The sequence below is a fragment of the Fundulus heteroclitus genome, chromosome 20 (assembly GCF_011125445.2).
Source record: "Fundulus heteroclitus isolate FHET01 chromosome 20, MU-UCD_Fhet_4.1, whole genome shotgun sequence".
Lineage (NCBI taxonomy): Eukaryota > Metazoa > Chordata > Actinopteri > Cyprinodontiformes > Fundulidae > Fundulus > Fundulus heteroclitus.
The window spans coordinates 34,618,266-34,630,683 of record NC_046380.1 but is presented as its reverse complement, the minus strand read 5'-3'; the positions used below and the strand labels follow the sequence as shown (position 1 = coordinate 34,630,683).

General features: G+C 40.4%; 1 protein-coding gene across 2 annotated transcripts in view; it reads left to right on the top strand.

Annotated features, from left to right (window-relative positions):
• tafa4b (TAFA chemokine like family member 4b) overlaps positions 1-12,119 on the top strand; it is a 61,211-nt gene extending 49,092 nt beyond the window's left edge. For both annotated transcript variants that reach the window (XM_021316232.2, XM_036152200.1), the window contains exons 5-6: positions 4,309-4,433; positions 10,834-12,119. In XM_021316232.2, coding sequence (XP_021171907.1) covers positions 4,309-4,433; positions 10,834-10,845 — 137 coding nt within the window. In that variant the 3' untranslated portion in view covers positions 10,846-12,119. The remainder of the gene's footprint in view (positions 1-4,308; positions 4,434-10,833) is intronic.
• Positions 12,120-12,418: the final 299 nt, after the last annotated feature.

Below are 12,418 nucleotides of genomic sequence, written 5' to 3'. Positions count from 1 at the left end.
AGAGAGAGAGAGAAGAACTTAAGGGGAAGAGACAGAGAGAAACAATGGGTGGATAATTGGGCACAGGTGAAGAAAGTGAAACAATCATTTGCATGAAAGGAAAGGAAATGAACTGGCAGGAGTAGAAGGAGAACATAATCTAAATGGAGAATGAGGTAATGAGCCAGGCCAGCAAATAATCTTAATTAAACACAGAAGGATCAGAACTATGGAAATAATAGAGGCCATAAGCTAACTAAATCTATCATAACCAGAATACACTAATAATATAAATAACAGAACAGAACCAAGCGAAAAAAAGGCGATAATGAAATAAGGATCTAGCAGGACTGTAGAACAGACTGACCAAACAACATGAACAGAACAGATGAGCAGAATCGGGGTGTAACAGGCAGACTGCAGGATCCCCAGGGGGCTATAAATATTCACACCCCTGGGGATCCTGACATTTTACCTTTGTTGATGTAATCAGAAGAACGTCCGCTTTCACACTTGTTTTTGGGAGACTAGATCTGACCTTGATTAAATAAGAATTTACAATGTGATAACCAAGCAAAGAATTACTGACAATGAAATTGTTGTTCTGTAGGTGACAAAGTATATAAAGACTTTCAGTAATTGCATAGAACATTTCAGCAAGTGGCTGAAACGTTATTACATTTGCAGAACTAGCTGTTCCTTTAATATAGTCATGCAGTGAAAACCCCCTTGCTGTATTAACAACACAAATAAAGACATTGCCTTGAAAGCCTTTCAGCTTTTTTTGTGACCCAAATCACCATCGCCTTTCTCTATCCACCAATTGGAAAAATGGATCCAGAGTTGATGACATCTGTGGTACTTTGACCTGTTGATGCATGTCTCTGAATGGTGTCTTACATCTGTAATATCTGTGAGATCACGCGTCATGTAGCTGCCCACTCTTTCCCATTCTTCATTCTCCTGGCCACAGTGAGCAATGAGTTGCAGAAAATTAACTTAACTGATCTCTTCGCCACCCTCAGGTCCTGAAAACAGAAGCAGTCACTGCTGATTGCGAGACAGCTCTGTACTGTTAAGAACATATACTACTGATGCTACTGTGTGGCGCCATCATCACCTGTGTAAATCGTGTTACAATTGAGCTGTTTTTACCTGCCTCTGGACGCTGTCCAACATCTGGATTATCACATGTGGCTTCCCCAGCCCAGTATTTTCCTGGTGTTTGTGTGTGTCCGCGTGTCTCGTTCTGCTGGTAGCACAATGAGATAAGGTACAGCGAACACCAACTCTCTACAATCACCCTCACAAACCGTGTCTGTTAGCACAACATTGTAGCAGCGTTTCTGATGCCGTAATAGCCACATTAACAAGCAGACGCTACATGCATAGAAGCTCCTACAGTTCCTAAGCCCATGCATCTTAGTAGTGGGCTCAGTATTATGCTCCGTGAAAGCTGTGGGAGTTTTTTTGTTTGGTTTTTGAAATTTATCAACTTAGCTTTTTTTTTTTTTTGTCTCACATTTTTCCCCCTCTGCTTAAAATTGTTTCTGTCATCTTCTGTGCTGCTTTTGCTGCTAAACTCCCCGGTAGTAATCCTCAGCTGGTCTTTTTCCGTCTCAACTTTCCTCTCTGCCTCCCGGAGTCCCCTTTGCAGCTATTTTCCACACTACAAAGACAATATACTGGTGAAAACCTATTATTTTTGGCCTGGTCTCCCTCCCTCCAACTCTTTCTTGTAGTCACTCTGTTTTTTTTTTTTCTTCTTACATGATGCTTGAGAGGATTTCACCATGTTCCTATGCAAGGAAGCCATTTTTTCGAACAATGGCAGCTTTTCTGCCTCCTTAGCTGCGAACAATAGACTCAGGGTATCAAACATTTCTTTCTAAACAGTATCAGAGCGGCAGCTTAATGTTAAGCCGTTGCAGAAACAGGTATGCTGCTTTAACCTTCTCTTACGCCGCTTTTGAGACAGGAGAAGGGATGGATGGTGAGCTCAGTGAGAAGCAATTGAGTTATTCTCAGTTGTCAAACTGTCTGCTGTCTACAGAGCGGGTCTAATGATCTGGAAGATTTAAATGTCAGTTTCTAAGACAGTGAAAATCTTTGGGCTTTACTTCCAGATTAAATATAGATCTAACAAGATTTTAGTTTCCTGCATGCACTGGGAGCTCCGCTCACCATGTTGAGTGGAGCTCTCAGATTTCATTCACCAACTACAGCAGGGCTCTGGTAACACGACTCATGTGTAGCACACACAAAGACACTATTTGTGTAACAGAAGTTACAGGACTCCATTTAGTAAAAGTACTGCCAAATACAGGCTGGTCTCAAAGGATAAGACATAGTGTCTAAAGAAGGTCAGGTGATGAAACTAGGTTTCGGTGTCTTACAAGTGCTCATACCTTTCGAACAACACAATGTTTCTTATGTTACGACCACAGATTTCAATGCATTTTATTCAGATTTTTGTGGTAGAATGTGGTAGGTGCATTTGTATTCAGACCTCTTTAGTTAATACTTTGTAGTCTTTTGTTGCATGTCTATCCTAGCTTTGGTTTTCATAAATTTTTCTCAAATTAACTCAAGCAAAGATAGATTTGTAAGCATCAAATGTCAGGTATAGCCACAGATCCTCAATTGAATTTAAAAAAGTTTGGACTGTAGCCGGGCCCTTCTGATAAATTCTTCAACCACTGTAGCTTTGGCCTATGTTTAACAGGTTGTTCTACTGCTGGATGGCGAACCTTCGAACCAGTCTCCTGTCTTTTGCAGCCTCTAACCTCTTCCAGAATTGCTCTGTAATTAGCGGCATCCACCTTCCTATCAGCTCTGAACAGCTTCCCTGTCCTTTTATATGGAAGCATGAGGATGATTGTAGCAGGACAGCTTAGCTGTGTTTCTGGCTGACCAGATTCATTGCATTTGATGTTATCCGCGTACGGTGAAATTAAGCCAAGTGTAGCTTCAGCGAAACTTAAGGAGAACCAGGTTGTATTTCATTTCATGACACATTTGTTTTTCCCTTTTGTTCTTCCCAGTAGAATTACACTGGATGCAGGCCATAGCGGATGTTGAAACCGTTTTTAAATGATTTAAAAGTGTCTCGCAAAAATCACTTAACTTTAACAGAACTGTGTAAATATGTGCACATGCTCAGGTCTACATTTCTGTTAAAGGTGGAGCCAAGAAACAACAAGGTGTGGCTTTCTCCTGCTTCAAATTACTTCAGTCATACAGAATATTTAAAGACTGACTGAAGGACAAAGATGGATCTACAGATTTGTCAAGTAGCTCTCTACAACACTGTTGTTCCAACACTGTTGGTTAGGAACAACAGGGCTCACCGAGTTTGACACAAGCAGGTGGAGCTCATCAGCATTCTGTCAATGAACCCAAAAAAAATACGGCATTGTTTGGCACTTCCAACTACATTATCAAATAATTATCAAAACTTTACATTTCATTACAAAATGCAAATCAAAATGAATAACTATGACTCATTTTTAATAAAATTTTGTTCTCATTAACTGAACCCTCACCATCCCTTTTCCAATTTAGCCCATCACTACCCTGCGTGCAAAAGAGTTGTTCCAGAGAGTTATTTTGTGCTGCAGACAACATATAATAAATCCTAATCATTATTAGTGTTATTTTCTTTTAATTTGAAGAAAGCAGTCAGCTCTGATAGCATATGATAATCTAGTTTCTTTGTTCTCTATTTTACACAATGGGAATAATAATTGTTGTTTTGTCTTTTTGTGCCCTGTGTTTTCTTTTTTTTTTCTCTTCATTTTACCAGAATCAAAGGCGTTATAAATGGAGGCTTGTATTACCTTTGAGTGCAATGACACATTCATGTAAAGTCACACATCTATAGAAATAGGCAGTACTGACGAGATAATTTACTCTGGTAATGTTTAACAGTTAAAGATTTTGTCAGATTTTTTGCTGATCTTTGCATTTACATTAATACTCTTTTGCATGAATGATTCCATACATGATTTCCCGCTGACCTTTGGTAAAAAGAAAAAAAAGAAAAGTAAAGAAAAGGACTTCCCCTGTCTTGACAGAAATAATAAGCTTTGCACATATCTGCTGTTGGCCACAAGTGCTATCTTTGGAGCTGATCCTGCAGGAGAAACAAGACAACAAACTCAGGATTGTTTATTCCTGACAATTGTACTAAAATAGAATGTCATTACTCCTGATTCTATTTAAGCCATTTTTAGCTCATTTTTGCTTCCACAGAATCTAAGTATTCAGCTTCATGTTATCTATTCTGTTTCTTTCCATATCATTTCTCTTGAAATGTTTGTGCTCCAGCTTCCATTGTCGCCCAGAAGTGGTGGTGTCAAATGCAGCCCTGTATGGATGGAGAGGAGTGCAAAGTCCTGCCCGACCTGACAGGCTGGTCATGCAGCACCGGCAACAAAGTCAAAACCACCAAGGTAAGAAGAATTTGTTGCGCAACTATCAATTTGGTTTGGCCGTGAACAGTGCCAAGGGCAAATGTTAATAAAAATGAGGTATTTTATTAAAAGTTACCAAGTTGGGGCACCACCTGATTATCAGCTCTCAGTGTCTGCCAGTTATTGTTCTATGAATACCTGCCTGTGGAGGTGTGAAGGAGTGATTTCACACACAGGTGTTCTCAAACAGCAAGAATGACGCACACATACAAAATAAACATAAACTTTTACTTTATCAGTAAAATACTTCCACTTCAAGTTAAATTGCTTTAGTCAATAAACTCTGTAACTAGGCTAGTAATATTCAACTAAACTACTAAGGTTAAATTAAAAGAATTTGGAAAACTAATAAACTACAGGGGACAAACAAGAAAGAAATGAAACCAGTAAATAATACAACGATGCCTTGATCAGTTGGATTAGTCTGAATTAGTACGTTTAAGATCCAGCGTTTGTTTTAAGGAGTTTGGAATGAAACCAATTTAGCTTTAAAAACTAACTAAAGACAACCAACCAGTTAACAATGCAAAGCAGAAGGGAAAACAAAACACTACATTATCCAAATAAAGTTTCAAAAATGGTTTACTGAAATAGCAATCATTAACATTTTGGACAATGGATTCTTAATGTTGTGTTAACTGGCCATCACAGAGATTATTGCGTTGTGTAACATTTTAACTTCCAACCAAAAACCACAGCAGGATAAGACACGGGTGTATTGAAGACGGGTCAAATCAATACTTACCGTGTAGTCTTTATTGCTCCATCTCACAAGCTTATTAAAACAGACACGAACTTGGCCAGCTGTATTTCATATGCTTTGCAACATTACTCCAGACAGCGTTAAATTAATGTTTTACAGAAAATTGCTCACCCTCTGTGCTCAGCATGCACACACCCACAAACTAATACTGCCGCCACAGTGCCACCCACAACCAGACTCTACAACCCTCAGTTACATCGTGCTGTTTCCCCATTAGATACGGCTTGACGTAAACACCTGCATGAAAAAGCGGGTATAGAAAATCGGTGGATGGGATGTTAAACTTTAAAAAACGTTTAATAGAATTGTTCTAAATTTATCAGAAAAAACTTAAGTAACTTTTAAAGATCAACACTTTTTAAAGCTTATTAGAAAAAAAATGTTTTTAAACTTTTAATGTGTTTCAGAAAAGAGCATGTGGAATAATTTTGTGTATCTGACCCAGTCAAATGTGGGACATTGTTTCAGTCTGTGGGACAGCGAGACAACAGTGTAAAAAGCGGGACAATCCCGCACAGGTCACTCTGAGCTTTTTATAGAACTTGAGACAAAACCAACACCCTACTAATTATCAAAGGGAAACGTTGTGTTGGGGACCTGGGAGGATGCCTGTCTTATGTTCAGTGACAGATCATTCCAGATTTTAGGACCAGCTACAGAGAAGGCCACGTCCGCCTGAGCTTGTGTTTGAACATATGGTTGCTACTGTCGTAGCATTGGTAGAGCTTTAGCTTTACCATCAGCAGCTAGGATAATGGAGAAACAATTTAGCATATTTATAAGTATGAGTTGACATATTTTATGCGCCTCAGCGAAAGGAGAGGAAGGGGAAACGCAGGAAGCTCAAATTACTGGACCAGCAGTGTTTAAATCACTCACTGAATTAAAGTTTGTTACAACTTTAAAGCAAAACCCAAAGCAAAGGTAATCTGACTCAGTGGTCTGTTAGCTCTCAGGCAAATAAGCAGCGCAAGCAAATCAAAGGACAAAAAACATACAATATCTTCAGATTTTTTTTACCCCTAAACTAATTTTCTCATCCCAAACACAACCTCTTAGTGTTAAGCGTTTTGATGAACAGGGGAGTATGTTCAGTTTAGCAGGTCTAAAGAATAGAGAAGACGCTGCTGTGGGTCTAGTGGCTGGGGTCTTCTTGGACTGGTGCACGTGTCAAGTGAGCAGATCGAGCTGCGGTTTCAATGCCGTCTACGTCAGGGCAGTGGAAGGAAAACCGCTACGTAATTACAGACAATCCGTCTCTTCCTGGAGAATTTTTGGCTCCAATTCATGTTTTGCAGAAGCTCGGACATCTGGTTTCAAAATGCAACTCTTATTTTTGGCCAGGGTACTGTGACCGGATACACAAACAACACACCAAACTTTATTTTCACCTTCAGACTTTTAGGAACGTGTGGAAAAAAGAAAAGGTGATAGCTACCATGAGCCCTATGGGACCACTGTCATAAAAGTGAAATTTCTGTTCCATGAGCAGCAAACTACCAGGACCTTAATTTCCCTCAGAGCCAATCAACAGTTTAAATTGCATGTATTTTAACATAAAATCCTTTTCACCTTGTGAAATGTTTATTATTGAAATGCAGGATACTACGGAAACATCTGACAAAACCAAGTGACAACTCAGAAACAGAAAGGTTGATGAACAACAATGTTTCGGTCAGTCTCAAAACGTTTGCACCCAACTGTCCAACGCAAAGAATGCTCAACTAATCCAGAGTTTCATTGAGTAAGTAAGTAAGTAAGTAAGTTGGCACAGGTTATCTGACTCAAAGGGACCAAGATGGAAACTTCCCAACAATAATATACCATGCAGCATTAAAGCATGAGCAGCATTTCCAATTATATATATTTTTTCAGAATCATCGCCTTACTTTCTTGCAGGTATTGCCTCTTATTAAGACATTACAATCAGAATCAGAATCAAACAAAGTTTTGAATAATGTTTACACTAAATGAGTTACATAAATCGGAACCATTCAGTCCAGTGATCAGTGTAAACGTGCTTGTGTACTATCTGTCATTCAGGCTTTTTTTTGAATGTTACCTTAAAAGTTCTCATTCAATAGATGAAGTTACACATGGTGCAGGTAAACTATTATGACCCTCATGGCACCCTGGCTGGTCAGCAGCCCGTTACACAGCAAACTATGAAGCGCTGTGTTTTCTGACACCTTTCTGTCGGAACCGGCATTAACTGTGTCAGCCATTTGTGCTACAGCAGCGTATCCGTTGGACCGGACCAACCTTTTCTCTTGATGTACACATCTTTCGATAGACGCTGACAACTGCAGAGTGAAAACGTCCCATACGACCTGCAGTTTTGGAGAAGCTCTGAGTCAGTTGTCTAGCCACCACAATTTGGTCCTTGTCAAACTCTCTTTAACCCTTATAGTTTTTTTTTTTTTGATTAACAGATCAACGCTGAGGACACAATGTTGTCCACTTGGTGCCATGTCACGCACTAACAGGCGCCATGATGAACAGTGTTAGCTATTTACCTGTCAGAGGTCATGATTTCATACATGGTCGGTATAAGTGTGATGGACATGAACACACTGACACGCTACTTGCATGGTTGTAATGCAAACGCAATACAGTCGCGGGGTGTAAGGAGGAGAGCAGTACCGCATTGCTCCAGGCTCCATACAGGTACAAAAACGTTTGCCTGCCTCATTAAAAGCAATTTCAGTGTCTTTTCATTCATGGCAACAACAAAGGATGCAACTTTATCAGTGTGCAACAGGAAACGGATCAACAAAGATTCAGTGCAGATCAGACGGACTTTGAGCTTTAATTTGGTACATTCCTCTCTTTTTTTTGCGTTTTGCGCTCCTATTAGCTCCAGGGAAGGTTTTCCACTTTGTGTCGACGTCAATTTTCTTATGCTTAAAAAGGCTGCGAGTGAAACAGTTCTCATAAGGCAAGCAAGATATTAAGGATAATGTAAACAAATGCTTGGCTTGTCACAGGCATAATTAATTTGCCTTTAAAACGCTATTAAAATTGCAAAGAGAATACGCCGTACCTCAACAAGCAGGCCCCTTAGTGGGCATCATGTTATAGCTTTGAGTGTAACTCGTACAACCAGTGTATGGTAGAGAGTAAACAATTCAGATTAGATACATTTATTTAAATGAGTGTCCTTCATGGCCCTTTGTAAGTAGTTAAAGTGTAAAAGTTAATAAGAAGCCGTAGATGTGTGCCTGTGTGTACTTGTTTGAGCCTGTGTGTGTGTGTGTGTGTGTGTGTGTGTGTGTGTGTGTGTGTGTGTGTGTGTGTGTGTGTGTGGGTGTTTATGTGTGTGTGTGAGAGGCATGGGACTGAGCAGGTGCTTTTATTTACAGGTGAAATATAAAAAGAGAAACAGTTGGAGGGAAAAAGCGGCGCAGGCGCCGTGAGAGTAATTGCTCCAGAGATGGCACAGCAGCCCAACATCTGTCGTATTCATTAGAATGCATTATGGCGGGAGCCTTCCACAGAGGCTGTACAATTAAGAGTCATAATTAAATTGGTGAGCTGGGTAGACTGAGGAGCCGAGGCGCTTCTGAGCTCAGTCATTGGCAGCGCAATTAATGACCCTGAGTCTAACACTAACTCTGGGAGTGATAGGTGCAATTATCCTCGTCCTGTTGCATGTTGTCTTTTCATTTTATCCCTTATTTTTTTTTTCCCCCTCTGATTTGTTCCTCGTAGACTGACTAGCTGGTCAGCTGACTGCATTAATTGTGAATTTACAAGGTGCTTTGGGACCAGGGAGCCGTTACTTGGAGACTTTAGTGGCAGATGTCAAGGAAAATAGCTGCAACAACACATGGATTCCCCTGGCAACTGCACTCTGTGGCTTTCGTCTTTACACGGCTTCTCATTTTCTACCCATGACCTCTTTCCACCACCTCAGCATCTTATTTGCAGTGATGATCTGTATCTGTCCGTCTCCTTTTCTCTCCCACACAGCGTCGGTGTGCAGCGGAAAGATGCATAGGCTGCCTTGCTAGTGCAATACTGTACGGTTCAACAAGAGAGAGCAAAGTCGGATTTCACATATAATGTTTCCTACATCTAATGTTACAGTCCAACTTTTATAGCATTCTCGGGATTGGAACACGAGAACCGGTTTCTAATTTGTCAGCATGTCAGTTCATTTTAAATGCACACGGGATTAGGCTTGGAGATGGAAAGGTCTTTACATCTCCAATTATATGCCTTCAGCCCACTGCTAGACTGTAAACAAGCCATTACAGCTCCAAAACATGGAGAATGTAGCTTTTGCTACTGAGCCACTGTTGCTCTCTGCTATCAGAAGACAAACAGGAGTGAAAATGGTTTGACCTGAGTGAAGATATATCACCATACAGTGCCTAACAAAAGTATACATACTCCTTAAACCTTTCGTCCCATTACATATATAATTTTCAGTGAACAAATAGCATCATGAAGACCAAAGAGCACAACAGACAGGTTCAGAGATAAAGTTGTGGAGGGGCTCAGAGCAGGCTTCGATTTAATAACAAATTCTAACTTTGAACACTTCACAGAGCTCCGCCAATCTTCTGAAAATTGAATCAGTGTCACTCATCTGCAGACCTGACTTGGTCGTCCACCTAAAGTGGCAGTTCAGCCGAGGACAGCTTAAATTAGAAGCAGGCAGGAGGCCCATTATAACTCTGGGGGAGCAGAGTGGTCCAAGTCGGAGGATTTGTTCACAGGACGACTGTTACTCAACAAACGGTGCCTTTATGAGAAAGAGGAAAGGCTGATTAATTGTTAAAGGAGATCCATAAGAAGTCCCGTTTGCAGTCGGCCAAAGGCCATGTAGGGGACACAACGAACAAGGAACTAGGGTTTTGGTTGGAAGGCCTACATGCAGGCCTCTGGATAGATAGAGAAATAAATCTACTTTTTGGCCTACATGCAACTACTGCGAGTGGGTGAAAATGACACCTGGAACCAAGACGGAAGCAGCGTTATGCTACGGGGATGATTTTCTTCAACAGAGACATGGAAGCTGGTGAGAGTTTGAAGGGAAGATGGAGGAGCTAAATGCAGGACCTGTTAGAGCCTCCGCACCACTTAAGAGCGGCGATGGAGATTAATCTTCCTGTATGACAACAAGCCTAAACATGCAAATAGCAACATGGTTTAGGGCCAAGCATATTTATGTGTTAGAATGACCAAGTCCAAGTCCACTTGTCAGTACAGTTGAGAATCTTTGTCAAGACTGTCAAGAAATCTGATTTTCATAGAAGATCTCTCTCTGACCGAGCTTCATTATTTTGTAGAAAAAGGACGGGCAAATCTCCAGACATTTAAAGCTGCCATGTATAAAAAACAACAACCTTCACGTGTAAAATATGAGACGACAAGGTTTTGACTCAGATGGGGTGAATAGAAATGCATGCCACACTTTTGAGATATTTATTTGAAAGTCGTGTACCCATCTGCCTCAGAAAAAAAAAGAAATACCCAGAAACTAACTGATGTGTGTGGCTGTAATGAAAAAAAAGTGAAAACATTCAAAGAGTCTTAATATTTTTGCAAGGTAATGTTTGTTTATGAGAGACTTATTCTCGCTGTCTCGTGCTCCGCTTCTCGTTTCAGGTTACACGATAGCGGGCGAGCCACCGAGACAAAAGGAAACCCGAAGCGCTTCCACGCGGAGACGGCGGATGACTCACACATATTCACGGCCCGATTGGGAATATCCAGGAGAGGACTGCTGTCGGGATATCTGTCACGAAAACAAATGGATAAAACCTTCTCATCGAAAACCATGCGGAGCCAAACATCCAGCAAATTTACCGAACCACTTACTGACGCTGAAGCACTGCAGTCAGGGTCACACATGGATAACAAAGTTATTCTTCTTCTCTGCAGTGGACAGTGTGGATTGTCACACAGCCGTTGATCTCAGTATTTAAAAACTCTATTCCAGCCAAGCATTTTGGTGCAAGAGTGCGACGGGAAGTCAAGGATGTGCGGACAGCGTTGCCAAACTCTCCGAACCTCTGCTGGAAAACGGCGGGAACGATGAAAGAGATAAAAGCTCATAACTGGCATAAAGCAAATTAGCATCCGAATGCTCCGGTGGGTCATGTCACCGCCGCTCTCATTGTTTTGCAGCTCTAATTAGGGCGATTGCAGTAGAACCATAACGCAGTATTAAAAATTCATGTAGGATATTTGCACCCGGCGAAACCGTTTGGGGGTTTGTTTTTGTTGTTCGGTACACGGCACATCTTTTGTGGCTCTCAAATGAAATTGAAGGGGAGCATTTTATAAACTGTCTGACATTCAAAGTACTGTAGATAAATATGCATCTCGTTAAGCATTAAATCGGAGTAGTTCTTTGTTTAAAAACAGCCCACACTCACGTGGCTTTAACTTCCTTACAGCTTGGGAAAGTATGAACTGGCAAACTGTGTCTTATCTATTCCTTTTTTTTTTTTTTTTTTATTTGGCCCAGACACATTTATGAGCTCATCCCTCAGAGTTTTGACTCCTTGATCTGCTACGTCAAGCCTGTGGCATTTTTTTTTTTTTTATTATTATTACAACAACCGTTTTTAAGGAGGCCCATAAATGTTTAAACAAAGAGAATGATTTGTCTACATTGTTCTTACAACTGAATAAAACCGATTTTCCTAGCTGTAGTGTCTTGCAAAAGTATTAATGCTTCTTGAACATGATCACATGTTGTCGCATTCAAACCACAAAGCTATGTGTTTTAGTTTGATTGACTGCAATGATCCGACACAGAATAGTGCAGAGTTGTTTATTGGAAGAAAACGATGACGTTCGTTTAAAGATATTTTACTCATGAAAATCTAAAGCGCGTGTTGGACGGTTGTATATGCTATCTCTAATAAATACTTTTTATAACCATCTTTTGCTGCTTTTGAAGGTGCAAGTCTCCAGCAACTCTGAAGGTTTCGAATAAAGACAGATTTTTTTGTCCATACTTCTTTTCATGGAAAGTGTTTAAGAACATTATTCAGCCACAGATTCGCATTTAGATTTCGCTCTGGGCTGTGGGGCATTCTAACACACGGGTATGCATTGATCTAGAGTGATCTGCCTGTATGTTTACACTGCAAAAAAAGGGAACTAAAAGCAAGCAAAATTTTCTTAAAATATGTATATTTTTCCTTGATTTCAGCAGTTAAATAACATTATTTGCCAATGG